The sequence below is a fragment of the Aethalodelphis obliquidens genome, unplaced genomic scaffold, assembly GCF_003676395.1.
Source record: "Aethalodelphis obliquidens isolate GAN/ISIS:26980383/991018 unplaced genomic scaffold, ASM367639v1 scaffold44, whole genome shotgun sequence".
In the NCBI taxonomy this organism is placed as follows: domain Eukaryota; kingdom Metazoa; phylum Chordata; class Mammalia; order Artiodactyla; family Delphinidae; genus Aethalodelphis; species Aethalodelphis obliquidens.
This window is the reverse complement of record NW_020837988.1, coordinates 15,564,715-15,582,845: the sequence shown is the minus strand read 5'-3', so window position 1 is coordinate 15,582,845 and position 18,131 is coordinate 15,564,715. Positions and strand designations below refer to the sequence as shown.

At 38.9% G+C, this 18,131-nt stretch overlaps 1 protein-coding gene across 8 annotated transcripts in view; it reads left to right on the top strand.

Annotated features, from left to right (window-relative positions):
* TLK2 (tousled like kinase 2) overlaps window positions 1–18,131 on the top strand; it is a 103,585-nt gene that overhangs the window by 70,410 nt on the left and 15,044 nt on the right. For all 8 annotated transcript variants that reach the window (XR_003427659.1, XM_027081285.1, XM_027081284.1 and 5 more), the window contains 6 exons: window positions 1,202–1,354; window positions 4,829–4,895; window positions 6,143–6,240; window positions 7,847–7,928; window positions 11,662–11,753; window positions 17,328–17,417. Coding sequence is in view for 7 of the 8 variants with exons in the window: in XM_027081285.1 (XP_026937086.1) it covers window positions 1,202–1,354; window positions 4,829–4,895; window positions 6,143–6,240; window positions 7,847–7,928; window positions 11,662–11,753; window positions 17,328–17,417 (582 nt within the window). In the remaining variant the exon portion in view is untranslated. The remainder of the gene's footprint in view (window positions 1–1,201; window positions 1,355–4,828; window positions 4,896–6,142; window positions 6,241–7,846; window positions 7,929–11,661; window positions 11,754–17,327; window positions 17,418–18,131) is intronic.

Genomic DNA, 18,131 nt, shown 5'->3' with positions numbered 1-18,131 from the left:
CATGGTAGAAAGAGAAGGTGAAGGAAGACATTTGACTGTCAGGTCAACTATGTTGGGTGATTTAAAGACTTCAGTCTGTTAGGTCTTGGTATACTTTTATATGCCAAGTCTATAAACCTTAGTGTCTTTCAGGTAGCAGGATACGTGAGAGAAAGTGGATTACTTATATTGGTATTTTTATTGACTCCTAGTTTGTAAACTAGTTATTATTAAAAAATTAGACATCTTATTAGGAAATACTCTAATGGAAATGGTGTTAAATATCTTAAGAGTCTTTATATATGTTTTTTATTAATTCATTTTGCGTACTATTTCCTGAGGAGTTTTTACTAGTTGAAAGGCTTCATTTTGCTTTCTCTAAATGTACATCCTTGTTCTTAAAAAACTTAGTTTAGGGTTTCCCTGGTGGCGCAGTGGTTGAGAGTCCACCTGACGATGCAGGGGACATGGATTCGTGCCCCGGTCCGGGAAGATCCCACATGCCGCGGAGCGGCTGGGCCCGTGAGCCATGGCCGCTGAGCCTGCGCGTCCGGAGCCTGTGCTCCGCAACGGGAGAGGCCACAACAGTGAGAGGCCCGCGTATCACAAAAAACAAACAAACAAAAAAAACTTAGTTTAGGTTTCACCATATTAGTGACTGGGAATGACTTGGCTGTGGTAATGCCTCACTTAGACTAGAATAAATGATAGGTCTAGAAGGAAAATCTTTTTTACTTTGTTTAGCATTCTTCAAATTTGGTATCTTTCTAGATAGAATTTGAGGAAACTGTAATCCAATAAAAATAAAAAGGCACTTGGAACCTTTTGTACTTTCTTATGTAAATACAGTTCTTTACTTTAATGGGTTCATTACCAGGAGTTGTTTTCTTAACTGTTAAAAAGCAATCAGAACATTTTTCCTTTTGAGTTAGAAAATAAGGTCACAATAGAAATTTGATATTGTTTCTTCCTGCCCACTTTCCTACTCTGAGAATTACCATAATTAGTGTCTTAAAAGTACAGATTCATTCCGAAAAATAGTTCTATCACCAAATGTTTGGCTTTTCCAACCTGAAGTTAAAGTCAAATCTTTACTTAAAGGGGTTTATTTTTTCTGGAGTCTATCGAATATGCAGGTAACAAATATATTTATGTTTATTCCACAGCCATGTTCAAAAAATTTTGACCTTCTTCCTCTGTGCAACATCTTTTGTATCTCTAGGCAACAGGAAAGGATAAATTCACAGAGGGAAGAGATAGAAAGACAACGAAAAATGTTAGCAAAGCGGAAACCTCCTGCCATGGGACAGGCCCCTCCAGCAACCAATGAGCAGAAACAGCGGAAAAGCAAAACCAACGGAGCTGAGAATGAAACGTATGTTCTTTATTAATGTGAACTGAGATACCATATTCTCCCCTGAGATACAAACCTCCTATTGAGTGCCACTGGAAAAAGTGATAGATTGTGGAGATTTCTAGAGCTTAAATTTTCTTTTTAGTTACATTAATAGATTTGCTCAACTCATATAAAAGCCATCTAAAATTGACTCATTTTCTTAGTCACGATCTTATATGAGGAGTTTCAGATGAGAGGGAGAAAAAATGTCATTTAACTTGATGTCATGATCTTTGGCCACTCTATAACAAATGTGAAGTCATTAGGTATTCAAATGATATAATTGCTTACATGTGGTTCCAGGTTATGGTATGTTGGCTTCATCTTATGGAGAGTACCTGACTCTGTTTCAGACTGAAGAATGCACAACTAAAGAATGCTATTTAGTAGTCTAAAGAACACTAGTTAACACTCACAAATTTAGGTGTAACCTAAGAAAAAATAGGTATTATTTTAGGAAAAGGACATTTTCCCAGTAAACCAAATCTTGACATTCCCAGTACTTTTTCCTGTTCTGGCAACCTAAGGAAAACACCAGTATCTTCAACTGCAGTGTAGTCATCTATTTCACTGCCAGTCAACAATTATTCCATAGCTACCATGAATACGAGGAGTAGAATATTCAGAGTACAAATGCCTTCTTTTTTCACTCCAGCCCCGTGTCAGATTTCCCTAATTGATTTTTGAATTCTTGACCACTAGAGAATCTTCCTCTAGGACAGGAGTTGGCAAGCTTTTTCTCTAATGGGCCAGATAATAAACACTTTAGGCTTTGCGCACTAGAGGGTCTCTGTTGCAGCTACTCAACTCTACTGTTACAGCTTGAAAGCAGCCATAGACAGTACATAAGTGAATGGATGTGGCTGTGTTCCAGTAAAACTTTATTTCTAGAAATAGACTGTGAGCTGAATGGCCCACAGGTTGTAGTTTGCCAACTAGGCAGGACTGTTAAACAGTTAGAATTGGTGCGGGAAGTAAAACCTGTATATTACTTACCTGTTTAAAATATTTCTTATGCATACCCTAAAGACATTTAAACTATCACCTCTGTCTTCAAGAGGCTTTCCAATTAAAAAGGAAAAAAAGATCTACAAATAATGGTGTAGAAAATCTCTACAGAATTGATGGTAGCCATGAAGTCATTTTCTGAATTGAATGTTTGAAATTTAAAATATATTTTTTCATAGAAACAGTCATTGGTATTGTAATCAGTATTTCCACTGTGGCTACATTAGTTTTTCAAGGGAAAAAGAAATTTTGTAAAGCTGTCACTGTGGGATTTAAAGATAGCTACAAATAAGAGATAATGATATTGTGTAATTTATTGACTAATATGTCTTTTGCCATTAATGTTTTCATATTAGTTCACAAAAACATATTAACCCATAATCCACCTCAAGTATAATAATACTATATTACACCATTGTTAAAAGTTCATGACATCCCAGAAATGTATCTTTCTTCATTCCAGTGAGAAAGATGCCTTAACACCAATCTTCACCCCATACATACCTGATATGTTGGGGGACCTTTTCTTTGACATTCATTTATTAAGTCTGTGTTAAATGCTTATTATATATTCGGCCCTGTTCTGGACTGGGGGACAGAGCTGAAAGATACAGCCCAGTCTTAGGAGCTCACAGTTTATTTAGGGGAAATGAACAGATGAATAAACTAATAATTACTTTAAGTGTTGTGATAAAGGTATACACATTGAATAAGTTTGGAAAACATCTTCACTTCACAAATATTTTAAAACTAGATTCTAAGTAAAAAATATTTCCTTTCAAAAAGTCCAAGTAGGAGCCCAGATTCGAAGAATTCTTCAGGCGAATGTCGTACACATTAATCTGATTATTGTCTTCTTTCATGACTCCTATATTTATTGTGTGGGGACTCTCCTTCCAGTGTTACTTGAAAATTATTTCATGCTAGTGCATAAAACCATTGGCTTAGGAGTAATAAAGTAGGCATAGGTTGTTTTTTTGCCATAGAATAATAATTAGAATTCAGTCTAGGCCAGTAGTGTGTCAGTAAGCAGTTGCCATCTGGAGTCCTGTGTAAACTCCAAGCTGGAAGGCCTTTGGTCTAGCCTTTAATAATTAGAGTATCTGTGACTTGGCTCGTTCCTTTGGCCAGAAGCCAAAAACGGTCCTCTGGAGTCTTGGAGTGGGTTACATTGTCCTTTCCTGGTATTGAACCTATTTCAGGCAGAGAGAACTTTAAGCTCTGATTTTCCATTCCTCCCTTTTTTACTGGTGTGATATGGAGTAATAGATGTAGTTTTTCTGCAGCTGTGAAATGATAGGTGTAACAGCCCTAATGGGTGTATTTTTTCTTGCTATTTTTTTTTTTTTTTTTTGTACGCGGGCCTCTCACTTTTTTTGCCTCTCCCGTTGCGGAGCACAGGCTCCGGACGCGCAGGCTCAGCAGCCATGGTTCACGGCCCAGCCGCTCTGTGGCATGTGGGATCTTCCCGGACCGGGGCATGAACCCGCATCCCCTGCATCGTCAGGCGGACTCTCAACCACTGCGCCACCAGGGAAGCCCTTTTCTTGCTCTTTTTATCTTCTTTTAGTCAGACCTCAGAGACACTATTTTGTAGCCCTTCCTGGTTGATAGGATAGCTGTTTCTTCTTTCTCCTGCTATTTAGAATATATCTAAACAGTGACACCTCAAACTTTGAAGTATATGTGTGTGCTTCTAGAATGTGAAGAGAGTGAAGATGGAGGAGTAAGATATCACTTCTTACATGCTCATTCTTGAGATATGAGGATGAGATCAGGGTAGGTGGAACATGAAATGAGTGATTACCCATCAAGTAAGCCCTTTGAGAACTGTGTTAAATAGCATTTTACAAATTATAGATTCCTTTCATATTCTCATTTTAATAGTCACAACAGCTTTTTTAGATAGGTATCATTACTTGCTGCGTTTTTAGGAAATTGAGGTTAAAGTTGCTTGCCCAAGTTCACATGGCCCGAGTTGTGCTTTGAACCCTAGTCCTGAGACTCCAGATCCTGGACTCTGTCCTCTAGGTTCTTCTCCTTGTATCAAAGTCCAAGAGTTACCAAAAATAATCAAATATGTTGGCTTATTAACATCCCCTTTATAAAAACTTTTAGACATATAATTTGGCTACCTCTCCTAATGGATTTTCATCTGAGTATGGTATGGAACAAAACTCATTTCATAAGTAACGTGAAAATTTAGCTCATTTATTTTTCTCATTTTTTTAATAAATTAGACTTCTGGCTTTGAAGTCCTTCCTTCACATCACATCTGATAAATCACAGAAGTTTTCTCTTGTCAAAGGACTGCAAGATAATCTATCTTTTGGTCATTTTAACTAAGAGACTTAACATACGGTATAGCATGCTTTGGCCTTTCTCTTTAAATAGGCACACTGTGATTTCAAACAATTTCCTGAAATTTTTATCATTATTTTCCAGGTTAACATTAGCAGAATACCACGAACAAGAAGAAATCTTCAAACTCAGATTAGGTCATCTTAAAAAGGTAAGTGTAATGAGAAAACCTGTCTGGAGAAATGCAATTTTTAGTTTACATTTGGTGTTGAAGCTCTTTGGTCATTTGGGCAAATTAATAGCTTTACATACCTGTGGAAATCTTCAGTAGTTGCTCTGTCACACCTGTATTCTAATGGTGGAGTTCACATCTTTCAAGTTGCAAGTCAACTCCAACCACCCGGTGAGAGTGCCTTTTCCATCAATGATGTACCAGTACTTAATTCTGTATACCTCATTCGGCTCCACAAGTGATTATGTTTTTAGTAAAAATTAAATATAAAATAAGAGCAGATGGTTCTAAAATTGATATTTAAATTATTGTGATGTTTTAAATCACATAGCAGCTCTTATCTCTTGCTAAACTGGCTAAGAAGAGAAGGTCTTGCACCAACCATATTGAAACACAAAGGCAGCTACACAGAATTTGTTATTGAGTGTTCATGGAGGTATCTTAGATGTAGGTCACTCATCTCTTAAATTCAGCAGCCTGTGGGCTTCCCTGGTGGTGCAGTGGTTGAGGGTCCGCTTGCCGATGCAGGGGACACGGGTTCGTGCCCCGGTCCGGGAGGATCCCACATGCCGCGGAGCGGCTGGGCCCGTGAGCCATGGCCGCTGGGCCTGCGCGTCCAGAGCCCGTGCTCCGCAACGGGAGAGGCCACAGCAGTGAGAGGCCCGCGTACCGCAAAAAAAAAAAAATTCAGCAGCCTGTACTTTTTGGTGGATGCTGCTTATTCTGAAGATGATAAGTAAGTATCTAATAAATTGCTGTTGGTGTGTGTTTGTCGTCTCCTCCCCTTTCTCAGATCCTGTTAAATCGCTGGAACTTAAGGCACCAAGTATAATCCCTCCTTACAGAACAGAACCAGATAGAGAACGTGATTTTTGTTTTTTAAAAAAGAGGAAAAAACAGATGGCATGCCTTATATGTATACACACAAAATATTTCTGGAAACTTACACAAGAAACTTAACAGTGATTATATCTGGGGAGTGGGCATGGCTGGAGGTGGACAGAAGACTTTCACTTTTCCTGCTGTACTTCTATGATTTCAATTTTATTTACTGTTTTGCTGTGGGCTCGTTTTTATGATTAAAATTCTAGTTCTTAAAAACATCTTTTTCAAAGTAAAACTTCTTAGCTTTTCATAAGAGAAATGTCTGCTTTTGTTTTTGAAATGAGATTCCGAAACGGTAAACTTTCCTGTGTTCTGAGCTGTTTCTTTCTTTTTCACTTTAGGAGGAAGCAGAGATCCAGGCAGAGCTGGAAAGGCTAGAAAGGGTTAGAAATCTACATATCAGGGAACTAAAAAGGATACATAATGAAGATAATTCACAGTAAGCAACTTGGGAGTATGTTGGGTTGGAGATTGCTGAGCACTTTCTGACATGAATGGTCTAGAATGATATTTTTGCTTAATGTAAATTTGGTAAACCATTCCACTGTGTATTTAGCTCTGTTGTGGGTGTAATACAGTTTTATGAATAAAATTTTGATTTGCGTTAGTTTAAATACATATAAATATATTAGGTTTATATATTAAGTATACATCTATACATATATTATAGCATTTTTACACAAGTAGAGGTCACTAAAACAATACAACTTTGTAGTCGCAAATGGTTTAGATACACTGTGTATTCAGATTTACCCTCAGAGCCTTACTAAAGGGAAACATGGGATGGCAGTGTGGTGTTGTGGAAAGATTACTGGGTTGAGATGACATTCGGTTTCTGAATTACCTTTATGGGCCATTTAAGTGTTGAGATTTTTAAGAAAGACTCTCTTAAGTTCAGCACATTAATTATAGATAAATGCCCATCTTTGTTTGTAAGTCATTTAAGGAGCTGAAACTGTGAAAAGTAGATTGCAAGTGGGAAATGGCTTCTAACCATAATCCTTTCTTTTCCCACATTTTTCTGACTCTAAAACATGGGGGTTTGGGCATGGCTACAGCTTGTGTATTTTTGTTTGACCAGAGTGAGCCATGGACTTTGCTTTCTGTAAAGTGGCAAGCAACAGCAGCTACCATTACTGCACACTCTCTGTGTCAGGCAGAGCGCTAAGTGTTCCTGTGTTCTATCACTTAACTGTCACAATAGCCTAATGAGGTAGGTCATCTTCAATACATAGATCTGGAAACGGGCTTAGACAAATTAAGTTAACTTGTCCAGGGACTAGTGTGACCAAACAAAGAGTTGAAATGTGGATCTGACTCCACAGCTAACTCCCATGCAGTAATACCACCTCTCTCCACAGGCATGCCACTGTCTCAAAATCAAAATAAAGTAATTTCAGGAATATTAGTGGGGCTGATGAGGAACTAGGTAGAAATAATCGAAAAGTTATTTTTGCCAGAGTCTCTCATTTCTTTGTCTCATTGTTAGAAGTGGAATCCTATATGGGGAAAACAGTTATATCATGAAGACTTAAAGAGAGAAAATGAATGCACGTAGAACATGTGACTCACTTTATAATGAAATCTGTCTTAAAGGCCGTGTAAACTATCTTGGAATTTTATTGTATGTAGTTGTGGAATGGTGGGAACGAGTGGTTCTTGAATGGTTTGGAGGACCCGAGTAGCACAGTTTGAAAATCCCTGATCTAGTGTTATCTCCTCCCCGCTCCCGCCCTCCACCTTTACAGCAGGGCAGAAAGGGAGGGAAGTCAACAAAGGTCACTAGTCTAATTGTGGCTGTGCTGAGACTGGCACCTGTGTCTCATGACTCCACAGCTAATGCTGTTCATTGTAATTATGCTGTCTCTTTGAACTATAGAACTTATTTTAGGCTCAGAATTAGCTATATTGTGATGATTGCCAAACTGTTGGCAGCATCTGTAATCATGTGTATAACATGTTAGATATTCTGGAAATTTTGCAAACATGGAAAATTGTGTAGTCCTTGACCTCAGGATGTTGCTATCTATCTGCTGTTTCCACAGATTTAAAGATCATCCAACGCTAAATGACAGATATTTGTTGTTACATCTTTTGGGTAGAGGAGGTTTCAGTGAAGTTTACAAGGTAAGTATGAGGAACTTCGTACAGGGACTGAGGGTTAAATTATTGGTTATTACAAACCTGGAGATCATTTAGAATAGTGATATAACTCTGGGTTGATATCTATTGGTTGAAATTCCAAAAACTTTTAAGAACCTGTATCTTTGGGAGAACTACTTCCAGTAAACTTGTTGACTAAAGCAGGATTCAATATTTTACCCTGTTTTCAAGTTTGAAAAGTAAATAATTACAGATTTTAAAAGAAAAAACAGGAAGGGAAAACAACACTCATTTCTGGATAATGGAATCTTTCTGCCTCATCTGTATTTGTTAGAGATGAGTGTTACTTTTATTCTCATAAGTTTTTGTTTTGTTTTTACAAAATGGATGTGTTAAAAAGTTAATTCTTTGAAAACCTGTTTTTTGCTTTTAAAATGTTCCCATCTTCTAAGTCAGAGTGTTTAGTAGCACTGGTGTTCTGAAGGATTGTCCTGGCTTCCAGTACTTCAGTCGGGCCAGCAAAGAACAGGCTACTAATATGAAGCCTCCAGTTGATTTTCCCTAGATGAGGAATTCGGCCTGTTTTAAATATACTTGTAGATACATAACATGTTCACCAGTCACAGCCTCCCTGAATTTCTCTAGATGTTTCTGGCACCTGGCTTTTAAATGCTGAATTGGTTTATTAAGTGGTCTTTACTGCATGACCCTGGTAATTCTCTCTTTTCTAAGGTGTAACCTTCACTGTTAATGATTTATATTATGCCCATATGAGTTTTTATATAGGAAATCTTTTGAGTAAAATAATTAGTTTTTATTTCAGATAAAAACTAGTTCTACTGTTTTCCCTTTTTTTAATGTTAATTTTTTCTTGTGATGATGTATACACAAAATTTGCCATTTTAACCATTTTTAAGTGTACAGTTCAGTGGCATTAAGTACAATCACAATGTTGTGAAACATCATCACTTTCCATTTCCAGAACTATAAGCATATTTCTAGTGTACTGCTGGGTTTGATTTTCTAATATTCTGCTCGTATTTTTAATCTGTGATCGTAAGTGGGACTGGCTTATAGTTGTCTTCTATGTGCAAGCAGCATTGTCTAGCTTTGATGTCATAGTTATCCTAGAATGAGTTGTGAAATTACCCTTTCCCATGTTCTGGAATGCTTTGCATTACATGTTGGCTACTTGAAAGTTTGTTAGAGCTAAATCATAAAATCACCTGGGTGGGTGTCATTTTAGAGGAAAACTATTTGACAACCTTTTCAATTCCTTCTACAAATATCGAGCTATTCAGATTTTTCCCCCTCCTTAAGTCAGTTTTGGTAATTCATTTTTTCTGAAAAATCATCCTATTTCATCTTGATTTAAAAATATCGTGCATACCTTAGTTATTTCTCTTCTCTTATGAAATGTTTATTTTTGTATCTCTTGACTGATAGGCCAGAGATTAGTCAATGTTTCTTTTTTCCTCTGGAGATTAACTTTTTATTTTTGTTGATCGGATCTACTATTTGATTTGTTGTCTATTTCATTAACTTCTGCTTTCAAACCTTCCTTCTTTCTTTCTGCTTTCTTTGTGTTCATTCTTGAGTCATATACTTAGTTTATTTTTTATTTTTGGTAACTTTTTTGATTGTGATAAAGAACACATAGCATAAAATTTACCAATTTAACATTTTTTAAGTGTATAGTTCAGTAGTAGTAGGTATATTCATGTTGTTGTGAAACAGATCTCCAGAACTTTTTCATCTTGCAGAACTGAAGTTCTACCCACTAATCAACAGCTCTCCTTTTCCTTCTCTCCCCAGCCGCTGGTAGCCACAATTCTGCTTTCTGTTTTTATTAATTTGATTACTTTTAGTTAACTCATACAAGTGGACTCACACAGTGTCTGTCTTTTTGTGACTGGTTTATTTCACTTAGCATAATGTTCTCAAAGTTCATCCATGTTGAAGCATGTGACAAGATTTTCTTCTTTTTAAGGCTGAATAACCCTCAGTTGTATGTATATACTTCATTTTCTTTATCCATTCATCTGTCAGTGGACATTTGGGTTGCTTCCTCCTCTGGTCTGTTGTGAATAGTGCTGCTTTGAACATGCATATGCAAATATATCTCTTTGAGACCCTGCTTTCAGTTCTTTTGGCTATATTCCCAGAAGTGGGACTATTCCGTTTTTAAAATCATCAAAATTGGTTCTTGGGGCTTCCCAGTTACTTGTTAGTGATTTCTTCATATTTTTTCCTAATGTATCCTTCAAACATTTTAACACTTCTGAAATCTGAATGCCTCTGACAATGATGTGTTCATTAATGTAGTTATTCTTTTGCTGTTCTCCGCTCTCCAGGAGCCCTTCTTAGATTAGTGGTGGATCACAGTGCCTTGGATTCAGAAATAGGGTTTGGTAATTGGAGAAAATGACACTTGTAGTTCATTAGTGCTCTTACAAATTAGGTGGTATTTAATCTGGCTTTTAATAGCTTGAAATGATTCTCTTATGGCCATGATGGATACATGCATACAGGTGGACTTCATTCAGACTCTGTAAGAAAAATAGAGTTCAAAAGTTTCCATTTCTGTGAAATAAGATATTCTGTTTGAATTGAATGGTTTTTATATTTAAAAAATACTGGTTTAAATTTGGTATAAATTAGAAGTTTCTTTTATAATCAGGCCTCTCTTGTATCCTGTGCTTTCTTAGAGGTAGCTTACATCTTTAAAAGGTCTGTAGAACGGTAATCACCGCTATTCATGGACTGTATATCCTGTGCCTGTTGCCTTCATCTGTTCAAACATTTGTGGAAACTGACAGATAGGTGGTAATAGTGTTGAAACTGGAGTAGTAAGTTTTTAATCTGAACTTTAAAACCTAGGAAGAACTATTCATTCTAAAAGAGTTCCTCAGTAAATTCTTTTGTATTGGGGAAATCTATTGTAAAATGCTACTTACTTTTTTTCAAATTGTGATTTACACCAGGCATCTTCGAAAATCTATCCGTTACCTTTTTTCACCCCATAATATAGCACTACCTAGCTGATGTGGAACTTGCCAGCAGTGGTGGTCTTTGGGGAAAGTATGTCCCTTTCTTTGGACAGTGCTGGAGAAGCGATTTGGCGTGACTAACTTCAGACATTGTTGCGATCCAAAATTGCTTTTTATTTATCCAGTATATAGGGGTGGGATTAAGTAAATTTAGCAAAGAGGTGTATCCTGGGGGTTTCTTTCTCAAGGAGGCAGATAGTCTATGTCCCTAGCATTTCAAAAGTGGCAGGACCTCTGAACCTAAAACTGCTCTAAAAATAAAGCCTATTAAAAAATCTTAAAAAAAAAAAAAAAAAGTGGCAGGACTTACTGTTGAAGAATGTCAGGTCCCAGTGTCAGCTGAGGGATGAGAGCCAGCTTAGGGAAGAAAGGTCCCAAATAAGGTAGGTGATGTCCAGAAAGAGAATTGTTTAGAAGTGACTGTTAAGGCATGGGCTGTCTTTCTGTTTGTGGTGTATGCTTGGTTTTATTTTCTAAACCCTTTGGTGCCAGTGCGTCTGGAGACTTCTAAATTATCTGATCACAAGTTTCAAGAAAGATGATTGCAACTCTGAAACAAGTGTATGTTGCGTTGTCCGCTGTTGTTGTTGTTTAATAATGCATTTTGGACTTTGAGTATGTTGGTCTGTTAAACAGAAGCTTCAAGTCAGTTGCCTGTAATTCTCGTTAGCATTATCCAGAATATAATTTATTCCTTTTCTTTATAGGCATTTGATCTAACAGAACAAAGATATGTAGCTGTGAAAATTCACCAGTTAAATAAAAACTGGAGAGATGAGAAAAAGGAGAATTACCACAAGTAAGTGATATTAGAGTGTCTGATTTTTCAAAATTTAGTAATAATAGCTGTAGTTTGAGCACTGTGTTAAGAGCTTTACATGCATTGTTGTTGTTGTTTCATTTAATCCTCATAACTGTCCTAGGAGAGTGAATAAATTTTCCATCTTACTGCTAAGGAAACTGATACTTAAAGAATTTGAGTAACAGTTAAGAAATGGCTGAGCTGGTATTTAAATCTAGACTTCCCTTAATCCAAAGCCAGTGGGTTTAACCATCCCCTTCCATTGAGCATCTAAAATTAGCTATAATAAACAAGTAAAGCCTCAGAAATTATTGTTGCTTGTCTGTAGAAACCAGATGTGAGAGTGTTCTTCAGTGGTCTGGGGACCCTGGGGAGCTCCGGGTGGGGCTTTGTCTGCTGCTTCAGTCACCTCGTCGTAAAGGAGACAATGTGGGGCGCCTGGTGTGCCTCGGTGGTACTTGTTTGACTTGTTCAGGCCCTCAGTGCTGAGCTCACCTTCCCCATCATAGTTTGCCCATCTCAGAGTTCTTGGTCTTCAGCGTCCAGCTCGCTGTGCTTTCCCCTCTTCAGAATGCCACTCACGGTGGCCCCCATCTGTGCCTGGGGTACGGGGTGAGAGAGTGGCTCTCTAGAATGAATAGTTATCACATGAGCGGGTGTGAATGTCTTTGTTCCACTGATGTCAGGCCTTGCCTGTCTCTCCTCTGAGCTTCAGAACATTGGAGTTCATGGTTCACTTGCTTTGGAGGCCATGCAGACTTAATTTGCTGTTAGGATCCCCACTGGGTTTAATATTGTTTCCTTGTTGTAGGTACAAATACTACATTAGACATGTCCTACCCCTGAAAGGAGGAAACAGCCCCTTTTGATGTAAAGCAGTCTACCTCCTTTCTATAAAAGCAGTTTTGTTTTTTTTTCCCTATAAATAGTACTTTGGAGGGAAAAAGGCAGTGGACTTCAGCCAACTTTTAGTTAGCTTCTAAGTCTTAGTGGAAAAATAAAACATTTCTACATCATCAACCCATTCTTCAGGCATGGAGCAAGGCAACTCCTGCTCTATACCTACTGTTCATCCGGGACCTGGGAACTCTTGCTGTTCCATGCAGATTGGCAGTGGTGCTCAGCACTCGGGGAGAGAAGGTTCCTGTGGCATTAAGAGAAGTGGGGCTTAGCAGAGGTAGGAAAGTGGATGATGTGTGCTCTGTGCATGGCACCCCTCATGCGTCCCTTATGTGAGAGGCAGCTGCAGTCCAGATGCTTCTGAGGAGCAGTTACATTATTATAAGTACATTCCAGGCATTTGACATGCAGGGACGAATAGCACGCTGCAGCGAATGCCAGGGAGCACTTGAGAGAAGGAAACCACATGTTATTCTGACCAGTTAGAAAAACGGTGAGAAATGTCCTTATTATATTGAGACTCAGAGTACCTAAGGGTATAGGAACAGTTCCTGCATCTCTTTCAAATACCCTTCAGCTATCCTCGGAGCCTGTGCCGCAGCTTGTGTGCACTGCCCGCTCCAAACCAGCTGACTCTACGAGGGGACAACCTTGGTCAACCTTGAGGAAGTAGTTCCTGTGCAGAGACTTATACAGATTTTACCTAGTCTCAGTATCCAGCTTTCAGGCTGATCTTAAAGAGAACGCTGGTGTCGAATACTGTAGTGACTGCAGGTGGGGTTGTGCTCACTGTAGCCTTTTTTTTTTTTTTTTTTTTTTTGGTTGGCGGGGGTCCCTCCTTTTTTTGCGTCCTCCCCCGTTGGGGAGCACAGGCTCCGAATGCGCGGGCTCAGCGGCCATGGCTCACGGGCCCAGCCGCTCCGCGGCATGTGGGATCTTCCCGGACTGGGGCACAAACCCGTGTCCCCTGTATCGGCAGGCAGACCCTCAACCACTGCGCCACCAGGGAAGCCCCCACTGTAGCCTTTTGAAGCAGTGAGGGGTTGAAGTCAGGACCATGCACCTCCTTGACACATTTGGCAAGCTGTTTTGAGTCCTGACGGGTGTAGATTGGTTCTCTTTTCACATTTGTCTACCAGATGGAGTCACAGAGCAAGTGAAGGGGACAGTCTCGTTTTTCTGAGTTCTGTGCCGGTTCAGCTGTGGTTCGCAGTGGTGCCCTCCTATTCTTTGTTTCCTCACCAAGGCGGGAGTCCTGACTCCTGAGCACCTTCTGTGGAGCCATCTGGGCAGGAGCTGTTTCCCAGTTGACAGACACACTGGGGAGGGGGTGTGCAAAGTTGTTGTGACCTCTTCATCCTTGAGGGGAAATTCTTAAAGCACTTCCACCTTTCTTTGAAAGATTTTGCTTGCTAACTGATATGAAATCATACTGATGAATTTCAGGCTACAAATAATAGTGAATTAGCAAAATGTTATTAACTCCCTTGAACTTAAATTAAGGAGGCTTATATCAGGCACCAAACAGATTTTAGAGAGTGCTTCAAAACTTCAGTGTTAAACTGAAAAGTAGTACACTTCAGTGTTGTGGTAACATTATGAAATACGAAAATGCTACTGTTACCCTCCATAGTAAGGTCTTTTGATTGCTTTTCGCTTTGTGGGGATGACTTCCAAGCCCCATCTGGAATCAGAACATTTATTTGGGTAAAAAAAGAAAGAAAAATTCAAAGAAAATAGAAGGTTGTTCTATTGTTTATTTTTGAGTTTTGTTCTATACCCCCTTTCCTCTCCTCTCCCCACAAACACAAAGTAAACTGATTGTTTTACTTTTGCATTATTAAAGCATTAATAGGTATTACTCGATTTCTTTAACTCCCCAAAACAGCATATTAAGAACTTTATGGTAGGAAAAACTTCATATAAAGCTATCCACAGAAATAATTGTATCTGAAGTAGTTAGTATACTCTTTTTTGTGGGGGGGGGGGCTGCGTTGCTACGCGCAGGCTTTCTCTAGTTGCGGCGAGCAGGGGCTACTCTGTTGCAGTGTGCAGGCTTCTCATTGCAGTGGCTTCTCTTGTGGGGGAGTGTGGGGTCTAGGCGCGCGGGCTTCAGTAGTTGTGGCTTGCGGCCGCTAGAGCGCAGGCTCAGTAGTTGTGGCTCAGGGGCTTAGTTGCTCCGCGGCATGTGGGGTCTTCCCGGACCAGGGCTCAAACCCGTGTCCCCTGCATTGGCAGGCGGATTCTCAACCACTGCACCACCAGGGAAGTCCAAAGTAGTTAGTATACTCTTGTATGATACTCTTTTCTAATTTTCTAGGATAAAATTATTGAAAGTCTAAATATAGATCCACTTAGAGTAAAAGACTAACACTTAAAAAAAGAAAAAAGACTAACACTTTAGTGGATAAGTTTTTTCCAGCCTTCTATTTAAGTTTCTGTATTTATAGTACATTAATCCCTTGGATGCTTAGTTGAAAGTTGAACATATAAAGGACATGGCAGAGCCTCTGCCTTGCCTGCTGAACCGTAAGGAATGGCCTTAGAGCCTGACGTGACGTTGAGGGAGTGCTTTCAGTGACACACAGAAAGTTTTCTTAGTTGGCGAGGACTTTGCCACTTTCTTTGATTCATAATTTTTGCCTCCTTTATTTTCCTCTATTTTTTATACCACGATGGAGAAATTGGTCTCTACTTTGAAAAGCACAAAAATCAAAAAGTTAAAAGGGCAGAGGACTATAGATTTATAGTGTGTGAGAGTACGAAATGACTTAACGGTAATCTGTTTAGACCATAGGTTTCTAAATTTGTTTTCTTTTTTTAGAAACAGCATCACCTTTATTTTACCAAATGAAATATTACATGGAATCTTTTTTTTTGGCTGCACTGTGTGGCATGTGAGATCTTAATTCCCCAACCAGGGATCACACCTGTGCCCCCTGCATTGGAAGCATGGAGTCTTATGCACTGGACTGTCCTGTGGAATATATATATAAATATATATATATATAGTTTGTCTATTTATTTATTTAGGCTGCGTTGGGTCTTCGTTGCTGTGCACGGGCTTTCTCTAGTTGCAGCGAGCAGGGGCTGCTCTTCGTTGTGGTGTGTGGGCTTCTCATTGTGGTGGCTTCTCTTGTTGGGGAGCATGGGCACTAGGCACCCAGGCTTCGGTAGTTGCAGCACGTGGGCTCTAGAGCGCAGACTCAGTAGTTGTGGGCGCATGGGTTTAGTTGCTCCACGGCATGTGGGATCCTCCTGGACCAGGGCTTGAACCTGTGTCCCCTGCCTTGGCAGGCGGATTCTTAATCACTGCACTACCCGTGGAATCTTGATATGTGAAAAAGGACAGTGTGGAGCTGCTTTGGTGGGATGGGGGGTTGGGTCAAAGCTACGTTTGCTTAGCTTCTCTTTGGAGGCATCCAAATCTAGGGAGCTCCCTTTAAAACTTCCAGTCCACTGCCGTGATGGTGCAGGCCCACAAGGCCGGAGAGGGGGCATCATGGAGCTCAGACTCAAAGCCTGGTTTCTTGATCCCAGTGCCTCCTGTGTTCTAACGCTGCTCTGCCTCAGTGCTGGAAAGTTTTTTCTTTTCAGAAAGACATAAAGATGCTGATGAAATTAAGCATCAGAAGAAGCAAAAACTGCCAAAAATGGCCACTTGAAAAATAAGCCTAGTCAGACAAATTTCCATTGGGGAAGAATATTTAATTACTTTTAGATTCCTATCCTTCCCCTCCCTCTTCCCCTAGTCGTTCCTCAGCTTTTCTTTGGTTGAGTACTTTCTGTGTATTTTTGATATGCTAGAGTACATTTCAGAAAATAACACACTTTTTTTTTAATCATACTATGGAAAGTTTCCCTTTTCTGACTCTTGTCTTACAACAAAATGCCCCAAACTAAATGGTGCTAGATTACTTAAAATATAATAATATCCTATTACTCTCTTTGTAAGTGAGAACTAAATGTTACTCTTTTAAAATTCAGTATATGAATTTGCCAGATTATATCGTACATTTTTGTTCCTAATCTTACTAAATAATTTTAAATTGGAGAAGTACTAAAGAAGAAAGATGTTAATACATACATACATACATATATATATATATTCTTGTTATAAGAAAACTAGGGTTTCCATAATTTCAAACTTTTGATCAAATTAACATTTTCTTAAAAGAAAGTAAAGCTGATAGTCTTTTAAATTTCTTTTTGTAAGGAGTAGGATTTAAAAACAAACAAATACAAAGCACTGCTAATTGCCTTTTCTAACAGGTAATCCTTTTACCCAGTGAATTTACATGCTAACATTGATCCCCTTGATGTAACCCCAGGATATGTAACATTTATAGATAGAAAATATCAGCTTTAGAGGAAAGAAAAGAATGCTGTCTTTATAATTTTTAAAGTTCTGATATTTGGGTATAAATATAAAAGAGATTACCATAGAATGAACTCGAAAGGGATAAAAGGTTAGCACCTACTATTTTCTCAACAGCTTGGTAGATACTGGTAGAGAAAATAAGATGAAGAAAGATCAGGGGACTAGATGGACCTGAATGGAATGAATGTTCGGGAACAATGGAGAAGTGAGAGAATAAATTAGGAGTATCCTGGAAGAGTTCTAAGAGACAGGCCAAAATGCAAAATGTTAATTTTCCATTTTGTTTACAGGCATGCATGTAGGGAGTACCGGATTCACAAAGAACTGGATCATCCCAGAATAGTTAAACTGTATGATTACTTTTCACTGGACACTGACTCGTAAGTGCTATGCCATTTTAGCTTAGCAGATAATATTTTCTTGCAGTGTGTTGACTACTCATGGAATAGAGTTTAAATCTGGGTCCAGGAAATGCTCTCTGAGGGGACCAAATATACTTATGGGCAAATGATCATATTTGAATTCAGATTTGGGCCAGCAAGACGTCTCTTGGCCACAGGGTGTGTGCTGTTGTGTGCTGGTAAATGTTTAACAACCAGCTTGGTGGGGAGAGGCATAGGGCTGATTTGTACTGTTTGCCAATTTCTGTGGTATAAATATTCTGAACATGTCCAATTAAAAAAAAAAAGCAGCTTTATCGATACATGTTTACATACATACAGTTCACCCATTTAAAAGTATACAGTTCAGTGGTTTTTAGTGTATTCACAGATATGTACGTTGCAGCCATCACCGTAGTCAATTTTAGAACATTTTCACCACCTCAGAAAGAAACCCTGATACCTTATGCTATCGTCCCCCTATTCTTCCAGCCCCACTCCCTGCCGTAAGCAGCCGCTAATCTACTTTTTGTACCTGTAGATTTGCTATTCTGGACTTTCATATGAATGGATCATATAGTATGTGAACTTCTGTGACTGGCTTCTTTCACTTAGCATGGTGTTTTTTCAAGGTTCTTCTTGTGTCATGTATCAGTACTTCCTTTTTATGACTGGATATATTCCATTGTATGGATACACTACCTTTTGTTTATC